The sequence below is a fragment of the Pithys albifrons genome, chromosome 3 (assembly GCF_047495875.1).
Source record: "Pithys albifrons albifrons isolate INPA30051 chromosome 3, PitAlb_v1, whole genome shotgun sequence".
Classification (NCBI taxonomy): domain Eukaryota; kingdom Metazoa; phylum Chordata; class Aves; order Passeriformes; family Thamnophilidae; genus Pithys; species Pithys albifrons.
This window is the reverse complement of record NC_092460.1, coordinates 96,180,876-96,200,137: the sequence shown is the minus strand read 5'-3', so window position 1 is coordinate 96,200,137 and position 19,262 is coordinate 96,180,876. Positions and strand designations below refer to the sequence as shown.

The 19,262-nt window shown below is 44.0% G+C and overlaps 1 protein-coding gene across 1 annotated transcript; it reads left to right on the top strand.

The window, feature by feature from the left end:
• Positions 1-13,213: 13,213 nt before the first annotated feature.
• ECHDC3 (enoyl-CoA hydratase domain containing 3) lies at positions 13,214-18,703 on the top strand. The gene is made up of 5 exons (XM_071552821.1): positions 13,214-13,411; positions 13,502-13,623; positions 15,631-15,728; positions 16,543-16,743; positions 18,186-18,703. Exons 1-5 carry the CDS (start codon positions 13,272-13,274, stop codon positions 18,513-18,515), a joined length of 891 nt encoding a protein of 296 aa, XP_071408922.1. The 5' UTR covers positions 13,214-13,271; the 3' UTR covers positions 18,516-18,703.
• The last annotated feature ends 559 nt before the right edge of the window (positions 18,704-19,262 follow it).

Genomic DNA, 19,262 nt, shown 5'->3' with positions numbered 1-19,262 from the left:
CAATGCTCCCAATCCATGAGTGATCAAAGTCAGAGCTGGACTATGTTCATTTTGTCACTTAGGTTTTGGAATGAAGGTTGTCCTTCCTAGGTTTGGACTACGGCACCACCCATAGTGGTGCCATAGTACTGTGCCACTGTACGGTGAGATTCCTCAAAACTGGGCTTGTAGAAAGTTCTTCAAAACTTCTTATCCAGCTCTATTTCCATTATCCTGAGTTACATCAAAACTGGGTTCAGAAAACAGGTTCTTTTCTCATTTTGAATTAAATCAGTAAGCTTAAGAAGTTTCTACAAAATCCCTCTAAGAAGGAGAAGGTTGGATTTCTCTTCAGAGTTCCCTCTAATTTTAGGAAATGGATCAAGCTGAAAAATTCAGGCCTGCATTTTGCCCTCCACCACAGGATTCAGGTTCTAATTCAGTGTGAGCCTACAGATCACTTGCCAAGGTTATTTCTAGCCCAGTTCCAGACATTTGGGCACATTTTCACCTGATGTTGTAGTCTGGGTCTGTCTGATCACTGAACAGCAGCAAGGGAGTCCTCATGTTTGTGCGCTACAACCAAAAGACACAAATACAGTTAAAACAATAATAAGAAATAAGTTCTGTACCAGTTCCTGGCCAGATGGCATTGTGAATTGTTATAATTCATCAGCAAAACAGAGGAAGGAAGTGTTTTAAAGCAAGATTATACTATTTTCCTTAACTTCTTATTATGAAATCTTTCTGAGGTGAACTTTCAAGGCTTGAAAACTCCTCCAGAGGGAATGACTGGAACAGGGCAAACCAGAGACCTGGCTGGGGAGTAGTTAAAAACAAGGGAAAAGAATGGCATGCCAGTGAAAGAAAGGAAAAATCCTTTACCAACCTTTTAGTTTGGGAAGAAAAAGGAAAAAAAAAACAAGTAACAGGAAAAAAAAAGTTGTACATAAAAATATATGGTGTTTCTGTCCTCTTAATAGTTCCAGATTGGAAAGCACTCAGGGTCTTCCCTCCCACTGAAGGGAAATAAGCCTGAAAGCTGAGAAAGCAGATAAGGCCAGCAGTGACATATTCACTGTATAGGGAGGCTGTAAGATTTAGCAAATTACTTCCAGCAAAGTGCCTTGAGATCCTTAAGAAAAAAATGCTGAGAAAAATGCATTTTATTTTTGCTGTCATTTAAGAAACAAAATATATTTGAAAACCATGAGAAAAAATGTGTTTTAAATGAAAATGACCCCTACCATTAAGTTCACTCTAGTTAAATAAAACACATCCTGTTTTTGTAACTTTTTTATACAAGGCAGATCCTGGTCTGTATAGAATTTCCAGCTAAGGATTTGACCCATAGTTGAAATTTTATTAGAAGCAGGGAGGAGGTAATGGAAAATACACGGTGCTGCTCCTGCTTCAGTTAAGATAAAGGATGAAATCTGAATTTAAGAAAATGTACAAAATGGAGTAAGTTCAAGTTCATTGTGCTGTCTAGTTAATTTTTTTTAATTCTCTCTATATATTTTTCTATATTTTTCAAGTGTATATATATATAATGTCTAATTAATTTTTTAAAAAGTCTAATTAAAAAAACTAACTAAACTAAAATTAGTTAGTACAAAGAGCTTAGCAATGCCAATATAGCCAGAGTGTCAGTTAATTAAATGACAAAAAATGTGTAACTTAAAATACATCCTGGAATTGCCATACAGTCATGAAAACCTGTCACAAAAACTGCATCAGCCTTTCCTGATAGTTTTGTTCTGGAACATCTGCACTGAGATAGAAAAGCACAATCATGTTGTGTCGTGCATCAGTCACACCCAAGTCTTTTCCATAGGAAGACAGAGGAGTCAGTGACCCTCCCACACCCTTATTGTGCATAAAGGAATCTTTTCCTCCTTGTCTAGACTTTGTGGAGTGGGAGAGCTGGGAAAAGCCGGGTATGTGCAGAGACTCCAGACAAGCTGTAGGTGAGTGGGGCCACAAGTGTATCTAACCACTGGTTTTGTGAGACTGCTTATTCAGAGGCTGCTGAACTCCATTCTACAGCCTGTTTCCTGCCAGAAGTCAGCCCAGAGGGTCTCCACATCCGGTACCCACTTGGGGTGGGGTGGGGTGGGATGGATCTCACTGAACCTGAGGTGCCTGCAGTGTATGTGCCTGTATGCAAACCAGGTGTCTGGGCTCCCATTCTGGGTGCTGGAGGGCACTCACAGGGCTCCAGGGCACAAGGCAGCTCATTATAAAACACTTACAGGTGGCTGCATTGATTCCACCCTAAGCTCCACTGACCAGCTCTTCATTGGTTATACTGGAGAATAACTCCATGAGTCCTTGCCCAGGTCTGACCAGCAGGCAGGGAGTCCTGAGCCCCATCAAGCTGCCGAGCCCCTGGTGCCTGTGACAGCCACATCCCAGGTCAGCACCTATGTGCAGACACCTAAATTTAGGTGTCTTAATCTGCGTGCTGAGTCTAACCTTTGCATTAGGTAAATGAATCTGCTGCCAGCCAACTTGGTGGAAACACAGGTTTAAAATCCAGATTTGAATGACTTTGATGAAGTAAATGGAGAGAAACAAAATGTTTGGAAAATATAATCTGAAGTGCTCTGAGAGCTGAGTATAAACCAGGATAAGAACCAAACAGGAATGTGCTCTGTCTGTGTGGTATCTTGTCTGTAAATATACACATACCTCCTACTCAGCTGTTCAGATGCCAGAACAGGATCTGCCTTTGTAGGAATAGATCATGCTTATTTGTCCTTTTCATGATTATAAGTTCATTATTTGTTTTGTAGTAGAAAAAAACCCACTTTTTCATTGTTCATCCTTGCTGACAAGAAAGTGTTTACATCAACAATCTTAAAGATTCCAGGTATTTTTGTTGCAAATGATAATCAAGGATTTATATGTTTTAATGTTCTCTGGTGGTGGCATTGTGTGCCCATGTGCTAAACACTTAGCATTTATATAGTGTAAAAAACATCAGGCACAGTCTAATTTTACCAGAGATGGTCTATGTAACTAAAATGTTTTCAATGCTCATTAAAGCATTCTCATACAATGACAATAAGTGTCAGACAAATATCTTGTAATCAGGCAGCACTCCATATCTGCTCCCGTGTTCACACTGGATATTGCTGGTAATTATCCTCTTCCCAATCATATTATCTTAGAAAACATAACTGGAAAGGACACTGAGATGGGCTCATCCACTGCATTCTCCTACCCCCAGCTGGATTAGCTATACCTAAAGTTTCTAAGTAAGTACACCTTTTCTTAAAATAATGTTGTTCTTTATGGGCTTGGTTGCAGTCTTGGACAGTATTTGGTTTCCTTTTGGGGAATGGGAATTGTTTGGATGAAAGAAATACGTCAAAAAATTGCCCACACTTTTTGGTTTATTCCAAATCTTGGACAGAACGCAGCTACAAATTACCTGTTCATACAAAGAAAGGAGACTGGCTTTTCTATTCCAGCTGTCATGTTTGGGCATAACTGGAAGGGGAACATTAGACTTGAGGATATGGAGAGGAGAATTATTCTTCATCTAAATCCTACCTCTTCCTACAAACAGTAATAAAGTCTCCTAATGATAATAACAGGTGTCCAAAAGCCAGAAAACTATTTCTGAGTAATTTCAAGTCATGCAGGTCTAATAACAGGAACAGAACCAAATTATCCTCTTGGATGCATGTCAGTCTTTTTTTACAAAGAGTGGAAGCTGTAGATGTGCAGCTGAGCAGGATGTAGTTCACAGCCTGCAACATTCCTTACACCTGAACCCCTTCCCACGGTGAATCAGTGTGAAGCTATAAAAAGCAAATGGGGATTCCTCAAGACCAACTCTAATCCCTGCTCGAGCAGAAAAGAGCAGATGGAAGAAACAAACAGACAGCTCAGTGTGTTACAGGAGAACTCCCCCATCGAAGGACAAATCCTGAGGTGACCTAGAGCTGATGTAGTGAAGAAACAAAGGGGCATCAAAACATTTCTGGTTTTATATCATGTGATCAGTGAGGCTGCAAGCAGCCAGATTTAATTAAAAACCAGCATTAGAGTCGCTCTAGTTTAGCTTGTGGATACTCAGCCTTCGTTCCTAAACTTGAAGATCTGGGCCAAGATTTTCGACATATTGGTGCAAACATCCCTCTGTGTACTCTATGTGTTTCACTCCTTAAATCTGCTTAAAAAGGAGGGCCAGAAACAGATAAACCATAGATGTTCTGTCTCACATCTATACTGAGAGCAGCCCCCATTTCTGAGGGAGCCAGGTCTCAGATGGGGCAGAAGCAATCCATGAGAGCAGCTGCCAAGGCAGGAGTGACAACCACCCCCAGAACCATTCTGCAGTGCTGGCTCAACGTGCACCCATGTTCACTGGTGTTTGTTCCAGCCCCTGTGATCAAAATCTCTTACATCAGCTTCATTCCACTCCTGTGACTGTTACTCCCAACAATCCTCTTTTCAGAATCTCTTCTGCTTTCTCTCTTCTTTCTGTTGGTATTCTCAAACTGACTCTTACATCACCAAGATACTACATAACCTACGTGCTTGCTTATCAAATTACAGCCTTCACTTTACAAATACATTCAGCTGCTTTTCTCCAGCTCTGAGCATTTTTGGAGCAGGGAGTACATTGTCTTGTACTGGGGGAGCCTCATACTTTGTCAGCCTTAGGCACTCGTGTAATACACATGATTTACCTTCCTAATGTCTCTGTAATTTCACTTCTATAGACTGGCCCAGACCTAGGCAACTGATTAGTGCTAATGTGCTTGGAAGAAAAGTGGTTGGTCTTCCAGTATCAAAAAGCTGTGCAATTATGTACTTAGGCTGCTCTGCAGCTTTGGGGATCCAATGTGCTGTCTGAATTCCATTTTGTGCTGTTGTGGCTCTGAGTTTGCACAGATCTATTATCATAGAATCACAGAATGATTTGGGTTGGAAAGGACCTTAAAAATAACCTAGTTCCAATGCACTGACTATGTAAGAGCTGAAAGTAAGTCTTCATGAGCTGTCATGAGATGCCACTAGTGTCAATGCTTGAAAATTGCTGTGCCAGGTCCAGAAAACTGGCAGATGGAAACCTGGTGCCAGTAAAATCCATAAGAATCCAGCCACCAGTTTCAGACAGCACTGGAATTCAGCTGGATTGCACAGCCAGAAACTCTTCTATCCTCAGCAATTCACATGAAACATTGTGCCACTGTCAACAACCAAATGTGTATGTTCATGAGAAACATGAAGAACTAGAAAAACTTCACAGCCATAATTAATTCATATAATCATATTTCATTTGCCTCAGATGTCCAAATATGTGCTGTTCATCTTCCTGAAGGTTCCTGCTGGGAATAGCAGTGTCAGCTGAGGTGCACAAGATCCTAGAGCTGAATATGCCAGGCACAAAAGGTACTTCTGAAGCAAGAAGAAATAAAAATGTCATAGAATCCTCCTGAGCTGGAAGGGACCCGCAAGGATAACTGAAGTCCAAATTTAAATAAATTACTATCTAGAAATGGCCTTCTTTTGCCTCCTCCAGAACTAAGCACTTAAATACTGATGAAGGAGAAATGCAGGTGGCCATGTTTAAAAATAAGTGATATATTAAACTACATTATTTTAAAGAGACCTAGCCAAATCCTCATATTTTGCATGCTATACAGAAGTAATTGGACAAATCATGTACCCAGATTTAAGTAGGAGTAAGTTGAGGAAGCATTTGATTTCTTTGCCTCTGGTGAAAAGAGAGGAGGAAATCGGCTTGCACATGTTTCTTCTTCTGCCTTGAGAAACACAAGCATAACTTTCTATCACTAGTGGAATGAAAGGTGAAAATAAAACTAAACTAGTTTGTTGGCTGTTTAAAATAAATGGAACTCTAAAAATTCACTAATGGGATTAGTTTGTTAAAATGTTCACTGGTAATTTCTAAGTCCATTGCCATATTGAGAATCTTTCCAGCACTAATTGGTTCAGCTCTCAATATAGCAGACGAATAATGATGAAAATCTCTAGGTTACTGTAGTGCTGCTGTTGTGCAGGAGGCCGTTCATGAAAACAGCAGCATAATTTCAAATGCAGGAGTTTAACATCATCATGAAGGCTATTTTAGCCTGGTTTCCTGTGGAAATATGATCAGACTGTCTCCTGCTACATTTGACAGCAACAGCAGGTTGAGGTTCTCAGTGATCTTCAGTGGTCACCTCTCCTAAGAATGACGGCTGGACAGAGGCTGGAGACCCAAATTTCCACCTCGAATAAAAAAGCCACAGACTTTGCTGGGCACTTGACTGTTGTGTTTGACTTGCAAAACCCCAAACTCCTCACACCACAGCACATCTGCTCTGTGAATGGTCAGGAGGGCTGGAGGGATGCTGGGGCAGCAAGAGGGTCGTCAACAGTGGTGTATGAGGGGTGGAGCAACAAATGTTCTTTCTTCAATTGCATAACTAGCAAAGACTGTTCACAGCTCATTTTAATTCTGTCATGCACTGTCACAGAAACCCAAAGTTCCCCTGACATGTGATTCCTCTCTCTCAGTGTGTCTGTTTGACACAAACACAAACACTTTGTGTCTCAGCTTCCTTCCACAACCCGTAACTTTGCTGGGTGAGAGGCTGTGTCTGGCTCTGAGCCATGAGGATCGATGGACACACGTGCCAATGGATTGGTCAGTAGGTCACATGAGAGAGATGATTACTGAGCTTCTGCTGCAGCCTTTTCCTCAGGGTAAGCATTCCTTTCTGTCTTTGTTTCTCCTCAGCAATAATTTTCCTGCAACCTTTAACATCTCTTCCAATCTCCTTGACAGATCTGGGGGACTGGCAGACACAATTTGCTGAAGCTTCTTTTTTTCTTCAAAAGTAAAATAATTCTTGATTATAAAAATGCCCCTTTTGTGCATGGATTAGCATTCCCTAAATACAGAATGATTTTCTTTGCTCGTTGTGTATTAGTGTTTCCTCTGCCTGGAAACAGGAACCACGAGCACTTTGACACAGAGAGTTACAGGATGTTTCTCCACAATATTGGACAGCTGTGTTGGATCAGGCCATCGGCCCTTCCTTAGTGCCAACACACTGCAAGTTTAACATGTGTGGCCTTGATAAGATAAAAGGGTGCAGGGAGAGTATCAGGGCCAGCTGGATGGTCTGAGCCCAAACTGCTGCCTGGTATTCCCTACCATAAAGAAAATACACATGAGCAGTTGGCGGCTCCCCTGGTGACTCCTGGTCCTGCCTCATGGCTGCCACATCTCTCACAGCACAGGGGAGATAAGATGGAAGATAAGGTAAAATGTAGGCCATTGAGATATGTAAGTCACTGCCAACCCATTAATGAGCAGTGCTCTGGGGAAAGCCCCTTCCAAGAAATGTTTCCCCTGGGGACACAGGAAAGCCTCTTCCTCCTCTTGTCCCAGTCTGGTGTGGACATGTCTGGCTTCAGCTCTTGACTGCATTAATTCTTTTCTGAGACTTTGTAAACTTTCCTACCCAAGGTGAATGTTGTCTGTGTCATCCCTGTGGACCTTCTGATGGTGATGGTGCCAAGGGACCACTATTAGGATTCTGTCATTCTTGTGCTCATTTGTAAGATTCTGGAATTCCTACTGGATAAAACCCCAGTTTAACACAGGGATGTTTTCATTATTGCTGGGCAGGGTTTACACACAGTCAAGGCCTTTCCTGCTCCTCACCACACCCTGCTAAGCGAGGAGGCGGCAGGTGCACAGGGAGTTGGGAGGGGACACAGCTGGGACAGTGACCCCAACTGACACAAGGGATATCCCAGACCATATGACATCATGGTTGGCATGTAAATCTGGGAGAAGGAGGAAGGGGGGGGGGGATTTTCAGTGATGGTGTTTGTCTTCTCAAGTGACCACTGATGGAGCCCTGCTGTCCTGAGGATAGCTGAACACCCCCCTGCCAAGGAATGAATTCCTGGTTTGATTTTGCCTGTGTGCATGGTTTTTGCTTTACTCATGAACTGTCTTTATCTCAATCCACAAGTTTCCTCACTTTTACCCTTCCAACTCTCTCCTCCCCGATCCTGTTGGAGGAAGGGAGTGGGAGCAGCTGTTCGGGGCTGAGTTGCCAGCAGGGGTTAAACCCCGAGCTGGTGCAATCAATAAAGAGCAGGAGGCAGCCTGGAGAGGCACTGGCTGCAGGCAGCTAATTTAGACACTGACCAGCCCTGCAGGGGAGAGCACGTCTCTATTGATTGTGTAGGGAGCCTTGCAGGATTAACTATCTAAATTGGGAACCTAAGGTTAGATACACTGAGGGCAGGATTGAATGCCACCTTTTTTCCAAGCCTGTTATAGCCTCACATATATAATTCTGATCACTGTTCACATCTTAAGAATCTCACAATTGGAAAGTATATACAAAAAAATGTGATAATAAATCGCTTTAGAAGTGTGGACAATAAATGATGTGGGGGATAAGAGAAAAGCAGCAAATAAAGGAACAGGGATGGGTGTAGTGAGAAAAGGGCTTTGGTCTTTCGCCTGGTTCGTGGGCTGAAGGGAAAATGAGTAGGGTCCATTACACGGAGCAGTGCTGCCACACAGTGACAGGGAAGCAGCTCTGCGCAGTGCCTGTGGAAATTGCAGCAGGACTGGCGCCGGGAGCTTTATGTCTAATGTGGAAAACAAACGGGACACTGGATTGTTTGCCCAAGGAATGCCAAATGGAAGGGCAGGAGGCAGCAGTACTGCCTGGTAAGGACCTGGCTGGAGCCTGACTGGCAGCTGTTCAGCCTGGTTCACAGGTTACTAAAAATTCTCAATAGCAGTCATGGAGTTAAAACTGGATTCAAATACTTTCTTTTATCAGAATAATCAATAATTTATTTTTTAAAATAATTTTCTCGTGGAGTACATGCTAAACTTTTCTGACAGTCTCCTAGACATTAATCCTATAACTGATTTTTAATTACTACTTCTAGTAATTAAAGCCTCTCTAAAGAGAAGGCTGATATATTACCTTTCTCTAACTAAAGTACAATAATAACTTTATAAAAGAAAAAAAGAAACAAGGACAGAACCCAAAGGAGGTTTGGTAGCAAAGTCTTGTGAATTCCAGGCATAGAGTAAAGCACCCTTAGCTTCATGCCATTAAAAAATCCCAGCTTGAGTGAATATTTTCCTAAGGTTTCTATGCTATTTCTATCTCAACATGAATACAAAAAACATAAATTGTCTCAGGACACAGTAAAAAATGTTACATAGACAGCATGTGGTGCTGGGACTCAGCTCAGAGTCCTGGCTAAATGAGAACAATGCAAAAATCTTTTTTCACCTTTTCTTTAGTCACTCCTGGAGGGTTCCACATCAGAGAGGCCATAATGCAATTGTCTATCTCTTTGCTAGCAGAATTCACAAAGCAGGAAAATAAATTATTTTCCTTGGCTTGGGTGCAAGAACAGGGCCCTGCTCTCCCTGTTATCCTGGAACTACTACACACCTGACCAGAATTAAGCAGTCCTTAAGTTCTAAAGGTGCTGAACCCCTCTGGCTCCCAGTGGGATTTAAATGCCTTCAGCAATGTTGAAAAGCAGGTCACAAGATCCTCTGGGAATGCCAACATTTGACAGGAAATAATATGCATGAAATTCAGCTAGGGACGTGTCTGGCCCATGTTCCATAGAATAGTCCCAATTTTTCACCATAGCATTCCAATTAAGAGGTAGAAGTGCTTTTATGGATATATTTATCTATTTACATATGGGTGTGTGGACATGTTTTACATTTCAGCTGCATCCCGACAAGCTCTGCCTTTGCCTTGGGAGGAGCTGCTATTTATAACAGCAGGTGCTCCTGCAAGATGCACATCCCACCTGGGATCATTGAAAGCCAGGGAAATAAAGATCCCAGTGAATACCTGTGCTTCATAGTGAAAGGGATCCTGTATCTTTATGGTCCATGCAGGCTATCCAGCAATATTACAACGGAGACTTGAATCTCAAAACATCCTTTCCTGCACAGTGTGATGCCCTGAAAGTGTCTGTAATGATCTAACCATGAATTTGCATCATATCCGTTGTCATCTCCCTTTTCATTTTATATGAGGATCAATACAGCTAAAGGTTAGAAAATCCCAGTCTGGTACTTGCAATCCTGGCTCCTTGTTGTCTCCAGTCGGAAGTGTGAGCTCAGCCATAACCAGAATGCTGCTGGCAAATGCTGTAAAAAGGGAATCTTCCTGAAATTGTAAAAGTTTTGTATCAGTCAGTACTTTCTCAGAGAAGGCAGCAGCAGGTCTGCTAAATGCATTGGGGAAGCTGCAGCCAAAAAACAATCTGTAATGGGGGTGGGTGTGAAAGGAAACATGAGGTTGTCAGTCAAAGTGAAAAAGAACAGAATTTCCAGGGAGTTGGAAACACTATATTAAAAATAAGCTTTTTGGAGAAGCCTAAAAAAATTATTTCCTTGGAGATGGACAGAAAAAGGACAAGCAGATGGAGAAAGGGAAGGAACTGGAAGAAAAAAAAATAAGGTTGCATTCACAAGCTTGAAAGAGGTCACTGGTTGGAGATGCAGGGGATTGGGAGCTCCTCCCTGAGGGTTCTCTGTGTGCTGGGGTTTGCCACACCAAGCAGGGGCTTTGAACACTGCTGAGATCTATTTAGGATGATCTCATTTGCTTCTAAATGGAATTATTTTTTTCCTACAGATTCCTATCACATGTCAAGAGTAAATCTTGGAAGAACTTTTCAGTGAATCACCATGAGGCTCAAACAACCACAAGAAAATGAAAATGGGCAAGTGGGGAAGGCCCAGAGCAGAATTAGCTCTCAGCCTGTGAGTGTCCTTCAACACTGAGAAATGTACACAAACCCACTGCTGCACTTACATTAGAGCCACAAAGCCCAGTGATCTGATGGGTCATTGTGTCAGGCAACATAAAATCAGTAAGCAGAAAGTGCATCCCCACATTAAGTTACTGTCTGTATAAGTAAATATATTATTAAACACAAAACTCAAGTGGTTCTTTTATGAGGCTGATGCTCAGACCTGAGAAGTCCCAGTTGCCAAAACAGTCAGAAAAGCTGGAGAGGTTCAACAGACACTGATGAAAACTGGAAACATATCTGGGAACATACAAGTATTTTGCAAAAACTCACAAGAATCAGGAAGCAGGAGCACAGATTTACATTTACAAGGAACATATGCTGGACATATATCTATTTCATTTTAGGGCACCTGTATCTCCTGGAACAAGGCCTCTCAGTGTTTGGGCCCGTCAGCATCTCCTGACAGATGAGGTTGTTCCCCAGCTGCCTCATCCACACAGCTGCTTCCTTCCCAGGAGCCTGCCTGAGCCAGGTGTGAGAGGGAGGGGTCATCGCTCCTGGGAGTGAACAGAGAACGGAGTATGAAAGAAATGTGAGAGGTTGCATTGCAAAGGGACATTTTCTAAGTACTGGGAACTATTTTGAGTAATTGGAGTCTGCAAAGAGTTGTGTGTCTCTCAAACTAGGAAGATTTACTATGCATCATGCCAGGAGCTGGCAAAGGAGAGCCTTGGGGTTCTGCACCCTCTTCCCCACATCCATTCCTCTGGTAACCTAAGCAGGGACATTATATAACCCCTTGTAGAAGCCTTCTGAGCTCCCTCTCAAAAAAACAGAACACAAACCAGGTTTTATCCATATAGCTCCTATGGCAGGGCTGTTCCACACCCTGGCTCCTCTAATGGCAGTGTCTTTGTCCCTTCATTTCTGGATCTGATGTGTTAACACTCAGTGTATTCCTGTTTGCTACAGTGCCCACATAGTTCTTCACCTTCCGTAGCATTTGGTCTTCTCAGACTGCAAAAAGCTTGTCCTCAAGACAGCAGCGATAAATGCCTTTGTATTTGTCTTGCTGTGCTCATGGAACAACGCTCCCCTCATCCCTCATGGCAGAGTCTCTGTTCTATACTGCTTCTATTCTCTCTGCCCCTCTTTTAGCTTGGCTTCTGGAACATGGGTGACCAGAAGCCTAAGCAATCATTAAGCTATGAATGTATACTTTGAAATTTAAATTCACAATTGAAGTTTAAAATCACCAAATCACCTCTTAAAACCACATTTGCCTCTTATTTTTCCTTCTTGGATGCATCACAGACTGACTCTGTGGAAGCAAGTAGAACACACAAGGTCTACTCCATGACCATGACCATGATGATGAGCTCCCAGGGAATAAATCTACAATCTTTATAGTTGCCAAGAATATGACCCCAAGCCCCACAGAACTGAATTTCATGCCATACCAGTTACTCTTGGTCTTGAAGTGATCTTTCTCAAGGAGCAGAGTATCTCCCTCTGTTTGGCACTGGTGAGGCCTTGTATTGAATCCTGTGTTCAGTTTTACATCCTCAGGACAAGAAGGACATGGAGGTGCTGGAGAATGTCCAGAGAAGAGCAGCAGATCAGGGGAAGGGTCTGGAGCACAAGTCTGATGAGGAGCAGCTGAGGTAGATGGGAGGGTTTAGCCTTAATAAGAGGAGGCTCAAGGGGGACCTAATGCCCATAAACTAAAACACAAGAGTTCCATGTCAACATGAGGAAGAATTTCTTTCCATGGAGGGTGGCAGAGCCCTGGAACAGCTGCCCAGGATGGTCCTGGAGTTTCCCTCGCTGGAGACATTCCAAACCCACCTGGATGCCTTCCCATGTCACCTGCTCCAGATGACCCTGCCTTGGCGGGGGAGCTGGGCTGGATGATCTCCAGAGATCCCTTCCAACCCTAATGATGCTGCAAATCTGTGAAATCCATGATTCTCTGACCTCATCGCTCTCTGCAACTCCCTGACAGGAGGTTGTAGCCAGGTGGGGTCGGTCTCTTCCCCCAACCAACCAGCAACAGGACAAGAGCTCTGGGGAGGCTTAAGTTGGACATTAGGAGGAATTTCCTCACAGAAAGGGTGATTAAACATCGGAATGGGCTGCCCAGGGAGGTGGTGGAGGTGTTAACGAAAGCTCAGACGTGGCACTCAGTGCTATGGCCTGGCTGACCGGTGGTGTTCGGTGCGGGTTGCACTGGATGCTCTCAGAGGTCTTTTACAACTTAATCGTTTCTGTGGCTCTGTGAGCTCAACCCGCGGCAGCACCACCAGGCCTGGGGGGCAGGCCCGGGGAGGCAGGACGGGGTTAGGACGGGAGGCAGGTCCGGGGGCAGGTCCGGGGAGGCAGGACACACTTAGGACTGGGGCAGATCCGTGGGCACTCCCGGGGGTAGGCCCTGCTCCGCAGCCCGCCCCGGTCCGGCCCCGGTAGTGCCCGCCCCGGCTCCCCCAGCCATGGCGGCCGCCCGGCTGTGCCGCCTGCGGAAACCCCTCACGGCCGCGTTCGGCAGCGCCGCGGCGGGCCCGGGCCCGGGGCAGGAGGCGCGGGTGGAGGCGGAGGCACTGACGCTGCGGCGACAGGCGGGGGGCGTGCGGTGAGCGGGGCCGGGGCCGGGGCCGGGGCCGAGGCGCGCTCGGGGCTCCGTCCCCAGCCGGGACCGCGCCGTGACTCCCGCGTTTTGCAGCACCATCGTCCTGAACAACCCGCGGCGCCGGAACGCGCTGTCCCTGCCCATGCTGCGCTGCCTGCGGGAGGACCTGCTGCACGACGCGAAGAGCCGGGAGCTGCGCGCCATCGTCATCGCGGGTACCGCGGGCCGGGAGCGCACACGGGGTCCACACCCAGACCTGACCCGGGGGCCCGGCCCGGCCCCGCCACCCCCGGGGTGCCCGGGCCCGCCAGGCCTTCCCGGGGTGCTGTGCCCTCGTCCCGCTGCCCACTCCCCTGTGCTTAATTCCCCGGCAACAGCTCCACCCACGTCTTGTCGCTGGTTTGTTTTTAACCAGCGTGTCTAAGCAGAGACACGTTTTGAGGTGTCAGCACTTCAGCTGGGCGGTGTTTACTTACAGTTGGTGAGCTGCTTCCTTCTGTGAAAGCAATCAGCAGGCCAAATAATTTGTTTTAAAGCAAGGTCTGAGGAATACTTTAAACAGAACAAAGTAAAGCAGTAACATCCCAGCCGTGGGGTTTGTGCAGAACACGCTGAGCTGGGATGACACTTGTTGCCTTCAGTGGCAGGTAAACAGGGTTCACAAGGTTCCTGCAAACCCAAATGTTTTGTTCTCCTCAGAGCCAGGATCAGCCAAATTATTTCCACTGGTTTGTCACAACTATTTTTAAAACTCTCAGAGCAAGGAGAGACCACAATATCAATGCCACAGTCACCCATAACCCACGGATGTAGAACAGTCGCTCTCGGAGCTTATTACAGTTTCCTTCCATTTTAGGTATTAACCTGTAGAGTTTTTGAAAATCACGATACTTCAACCATTATTAAGGCATCTTTTTTTCCTCTGCTATTTCAAGATGACCTTCCTCTGCTCCCCATTCAGACATTTTGGAGAAATTGTTATATTAATTTAGGATGATGCCGTTTCCTATATGTAGAGAGAAACACTGCGTTAATGCACATACACAAGAGTAGGAGTGAGCTGACTTCACAGGGGTGAGTTTAAATATACATACTCAGCATTTCCAACAGCTGTTACAGATTTTGTGAGACCCTTCAGGTTCTTCTTTGGGAGTACAGTGCTCTGGCAGTTTGCAAGCACAGTTGCATTTTGTTTGTTTGTTTTAGTTTAAAAAGGAATTGCATGTTCCTGTTGGTTGCCAATTCCCTTGCTGAATGGAAAGCAAAAGAAGAAATTTCAAGAAAATAAAAGACTTCTCAGGGCATGCTTTGTGTCTTTAACACAGACTTTGCAGTGGATTCTACTTCCATGAGGCATTTATGCAATGTGATTAATTTTCAGAGATATGTTGCTGATCCCATGAGCTCACTGATGTTGTTTATTTATGATCCATAAGAAACAAATCCATAGTAAGGTTGGGTCTTACATAGTTGTAGCTGGAAATGTCATACCCATGCAAGTATCTGAGAAGTTCTGAAGGTTTCAAAAGCATCACAGTGGTTTATTCCCATAGTTCATATACTCATGACAAAGGAAAACTGTTGTAAAGGGTGTTTTGATCTTAGCAAATCCAGAGCTTAATTTCACAGAAACCTGCTATTTTGCTCCCTAAACCTTTGGCATAATTTTTTGGGATTCTCTAGATGACAGTTTTAGCAGCAGAGGAAAAGACACCACAACAACCCTCCTTCTTCTCCTCTAGCAGAACAAACTTTTCTGTTGTTTTTCCATTTTGACCTTGAATGTCATCACACAAAAAGTATTGATGCCTATTTAGCAAAAGTTAATGATTAATTCTGGTTGCAATAAATAAGGACTAACTTTTATCAGTCTGAGAGCACAGCACTCCAGCCTTGCTTCAGCTGACTAGTTTGCACCGTATCAAGGAGCTGTTTTAAACAGTATGCTTACAAGAAACTGGGCTCAGAGGTTTGCAGGGCCTGGAATGGAAGTAAAACTGGGCATTGAGAAGTGTTTATGGGTGTTACTGTGGTTTAATGGTACATTGTGGCAATTTAAACTTGTCACAAAACCCAGATGGAAATATTTTGGCACTGTAAAACTCCCTCCCCAAACTCCTTTTTGACCACTGACATCCCCATCCCTGTAGCTGGGGCACTGATAGGCCACAGCCCCTGGTTTCTTACTGAGTCAGACTGACTTTTCCTGAAATGCTTTGCAGCTGAAGGACCTGTATTTTCTTCCGGCCATGATTTAAAGGAACTGTCAAGTGAAGATGATGTGAAGCATCATTCCCAAGTATTTGAATTATGTGCAGAAGTAAGTTCTTTTTGAGTGACACTGATTGTGTTTGGTATTTAGAAGCAAGCATTGGTTTGAGGAAGGACAGCATTGTTCACTTCTTGCTAAAGCACTGGCTGCTGCTCCAGATTCCTTGCTTTTTGCTGCTCTGCTATTGTGCAATTATGTTTTCACTGGATTTCTGTACATGTAAATAAAAAGTCGGCAATGACAACATTAATGTCTCCAACAATGGGTACAGTCACAGTGTGTTCCTTAGTTTAGCCAGTGTTCCTTGCAGCTGAGTATTTGGGCAATGTCATTCCTAGAAATCTGAGGGTAATCACCTTCAAATTACTTGTGATCAAATATTCTTTCCCAGCATCTAGCTAGGAACTCAAGGCCAGCTTAAACATCAAGGAGACAATGTGAAGATAAAATCTGACTCACTGGTTGCCCAGTCAGCAGAACATAAAAAGTTCTTGTTACAAAGACATGGTCCTGGAGGTTGGGATGTTACAAGCAAATCCTGGAGCGTTTGGAGAGAATGGCAAAACACCCTTTGATAGTAACAGCGCTAGAATTTGATCTCTAATCAGGCTCTGTGGCAGCAGAAGGTACTTTGATACCTTTTGTTCTAGTTCCTCCATTAATAATATTCTCTATACACATTGTCAAAGCCATATTTAAGAATTATGTAGAAGCTCTGTATGAAAATTACTGCCGAAGGAGCCAGGATCCGACAGTTTGGGGGTTTTTGGTCAGTAGAGAGAGAAAGGTACTTTTGAGGGCTTCCAAAACAGGATTGTGTCTTCCTGATTTTCCATACTGATCACTTTTTTTGTGCATGCAGGTTATGACTTTAATCCAGAAACTTCCAGTGCCAGTGATTGCCAAAGTAAATGGCTTGGCTACAGCAGCAGGCTGTCAGCTCGTGGCAAGCTGTGACATCGCAGTGGCAAGTGAGAAATCCCAGTTTGCTACTCCTGGAGTAAATATTGGGCTGTTTTGCTCCACACCAGCTGTGGCCTTGGGCAGATCTCTTCCAAGAAAGGTAGGCTGCCTTCCCAGATTTCTTTGTAATTTTGCAAGAAGTAGGTTCCCATGTTAGGAGGTTTAGTTCCATTGCCTGAACTTTCCTGTGGTCCAACATTCAAAATACTTCATTGCAAAATGCATCTCTGTAACTCTTTGGACTGGGAAAAATAGCAAAGGGATGAACTCTGTTTAGGGAAAGCAGCTTCCTGCTGATGCAATTCCAACCAGCACGAGCTCATCCCAGCAGCAAAACAGCTCAGTGATCCCTTTCCTTTCCAACAGACAGCTCTGTGCTTGAGCCAGTGATGTCCTCCCCTGAGGAGGGAACCCCTGCAAGTTCAGGATAACAATCCCACCAAGGTATCAATTCTCACCAGGCGATGACATTTCACTGCCAGCATGATCTGCCTGGCTGTAGATCAAGATGCCCTAAATAGCATCTGAAACCCTCCTATGCTGTCCTCCTGTTTTACGTCCTACTGATTGTGGCTGCACATCTATCACTGCATTAAAAATGGTATGACCTGTAAAGCTTCTGTAACTGAGAACAGAAATTTTAAGTTCTGATCCAGCTGGATTCATGCAGACAGTCTGCAAGCCCAGCAGGGCTCTGCTGAGATGCAGTGACTGAACTGCACAAATCCCATTGCTGGATAAGAGCTTCAGCTTGAAATTTCCCATCTGTGAGTGTACATTTATTACTATTTCTGAATTAGTATTTCTGGGGTGTATGATTCCCTTTTAAAATCTGTGGGATAAACTTTTCTCTGTGCCACTTTTCAAAGTAGCAAGAACATTTCCTGCAGTTCCCAGGATTGCTGATTTTACCTCTTAACAAGTGAAATATTGCCATTATTTCAAAGATACTAATGAGGATAATCAGCTCTTATGATTCAGCCAACGGTCAATTGCATCAGGAGTCATGGAAAAAATCCTTATTGCTATATAATATTGAACAGTCACTGACTATTTGGGGGATTTTTAGTTTGAAACCTCAAGTAACAGATGCTGGAAGCAGCAGGAGACTGAAGTAGATGTGGCTGTAAGAGGACATATTTAAAACCACCCATACCAAACTTAAAACTAAGGCAGATGTTTTCAAAAACTGCACATATGCCCAACTTAAAATACCAAGTTCAGTCATTTGACATTGTACATGATCCACATCTCTCTTAATTTCTAGATCAATCACTAGAGATCGTGGGCTGATGAGAAACTCTGAGGTGACAGCCTAGGACAGCTGGAATCAGTGGGCAGGTTTGAGAAGACTGGCTTTAGACTCAGTCCTTCTCTTTGCTGAACCTCTTAACATGTCCTTGGCAGTTTAAGAGGCCAAAAAATACAAACCTTCTGTTTGTTACAAGAGTGACTTGTACATGGAGGAGGCTGAAATTCCCCAAACAAAGCAAAGCAGTAAGGTTGTTGGATTGACTTAATGGAGTATTTGTCCTTGTTCAGGTGGCACTAGAGATGCTTTTCACGGGTGAACCTCTTTCTGCCCAAGAAGCATTAATGCACGGGCTCGTCAGCAAGGTGGTGCCAGAAGACAAGCTGGAAGAAGAGACCATGAAAATCTGTCACAAGATCTGTGAAAGCAGCAAGTCCGTCCTGGCCCTGGGGAAAGCCACCTTTTACAGACAGATAACCCAGGACCTTGACACTGCTTACAAAATGACTACTCAGGTCATGGTAGACAATCTGACTTTGAGAGATGGGCAGGAGGGTATCGAAGCCTTTATCCAGAAGCGTAAGCCTGTCTGGTCACACTCTCAGGAGGAGAAGAAATGAGTCCTGTCTCTTAACTAACCTTAGCTGTACTTGTGATTCTTCACGCAGTTGCCTTTGGAAACTATATTTCTGCTCTTACTGAAAGTTAAATTTGTCTTCTTACTTATGCCAGACACAATAAATTTGTTCTAAGTACGTAATAAATATTAAGAAAAATCAAAGACAATGGGTTTTCTCATCAGTGAATTTAATCTGTGGTTTTAGAAGGAACTCTGTGCTGCAAAAATCAGTTTAAGATGTCCCAGGTTACTTAGGGAGTCACAGGGACTGAGAGAGAGCTCAGATCACCCTGTTCTCAGTATCTCTCCTCATAGTTCTAGATGAGAGTTTCCATTTATTGTTTTTAATAGAGAATTAAAGCGCTTGGGCTCATTCCAGAGGTGATGGTAATACATATCATAATGGATCCCGGGACTTGTTTGGGTGTTACAGACAGCAGCCTGTAGCAGTGATCCATTGCTCCTTACGAATCTATCTGCTTATGAACTGTATGTATCCCACAGCAAATCCTGGTTTTCCACCATCAGTTCAAGCACTCGTCCCAGCTTTAGAGGACTATGCTGCTGACTCCAGGGAGGCTGAGCATGGCTCTGGCTTGGGCTTCAGATGAGTTGCCCACTTGGCAGTGACCCAGCTGTAGTTTTCAGGCTGCTTGTTTTCAGTTTATCATGGAATCTTGGATGTGTTAGTTGGGAAGTCCATCCTTGTGCTCAAAGCTGGGCTTTTACCAGCAATTCAGCCATGGAT

What these genes read in the sequence shown, in the direction of transcription:
- ECHDC3 (XM_071552821.1), top strand. Translation starts at nt 13,272, where the DNA reads ATGGCGGCCGCCCGGCTGTGCCGCCTGCGGAAACCCCTCACGGCCGCG. An exon ending in CGACAGGCGGGGGGCGTGCG is followed by an intron (nt 13,412 to 13,501) that starts GTGAGCGGGGCC and finishes CGCGTTTTGCAG; the next exon opens with CACCATCGTCCTGAACAACC. An exon ending in GCAGATCTCTTCCAAGAAAG is followed by an intron (nt 16,744 to 18,185) that starts GTAGGCTGCCTT and finishes GTCCTTGTTCAG; the next exon opens with GTGGCACTAGAGATGCTTTT.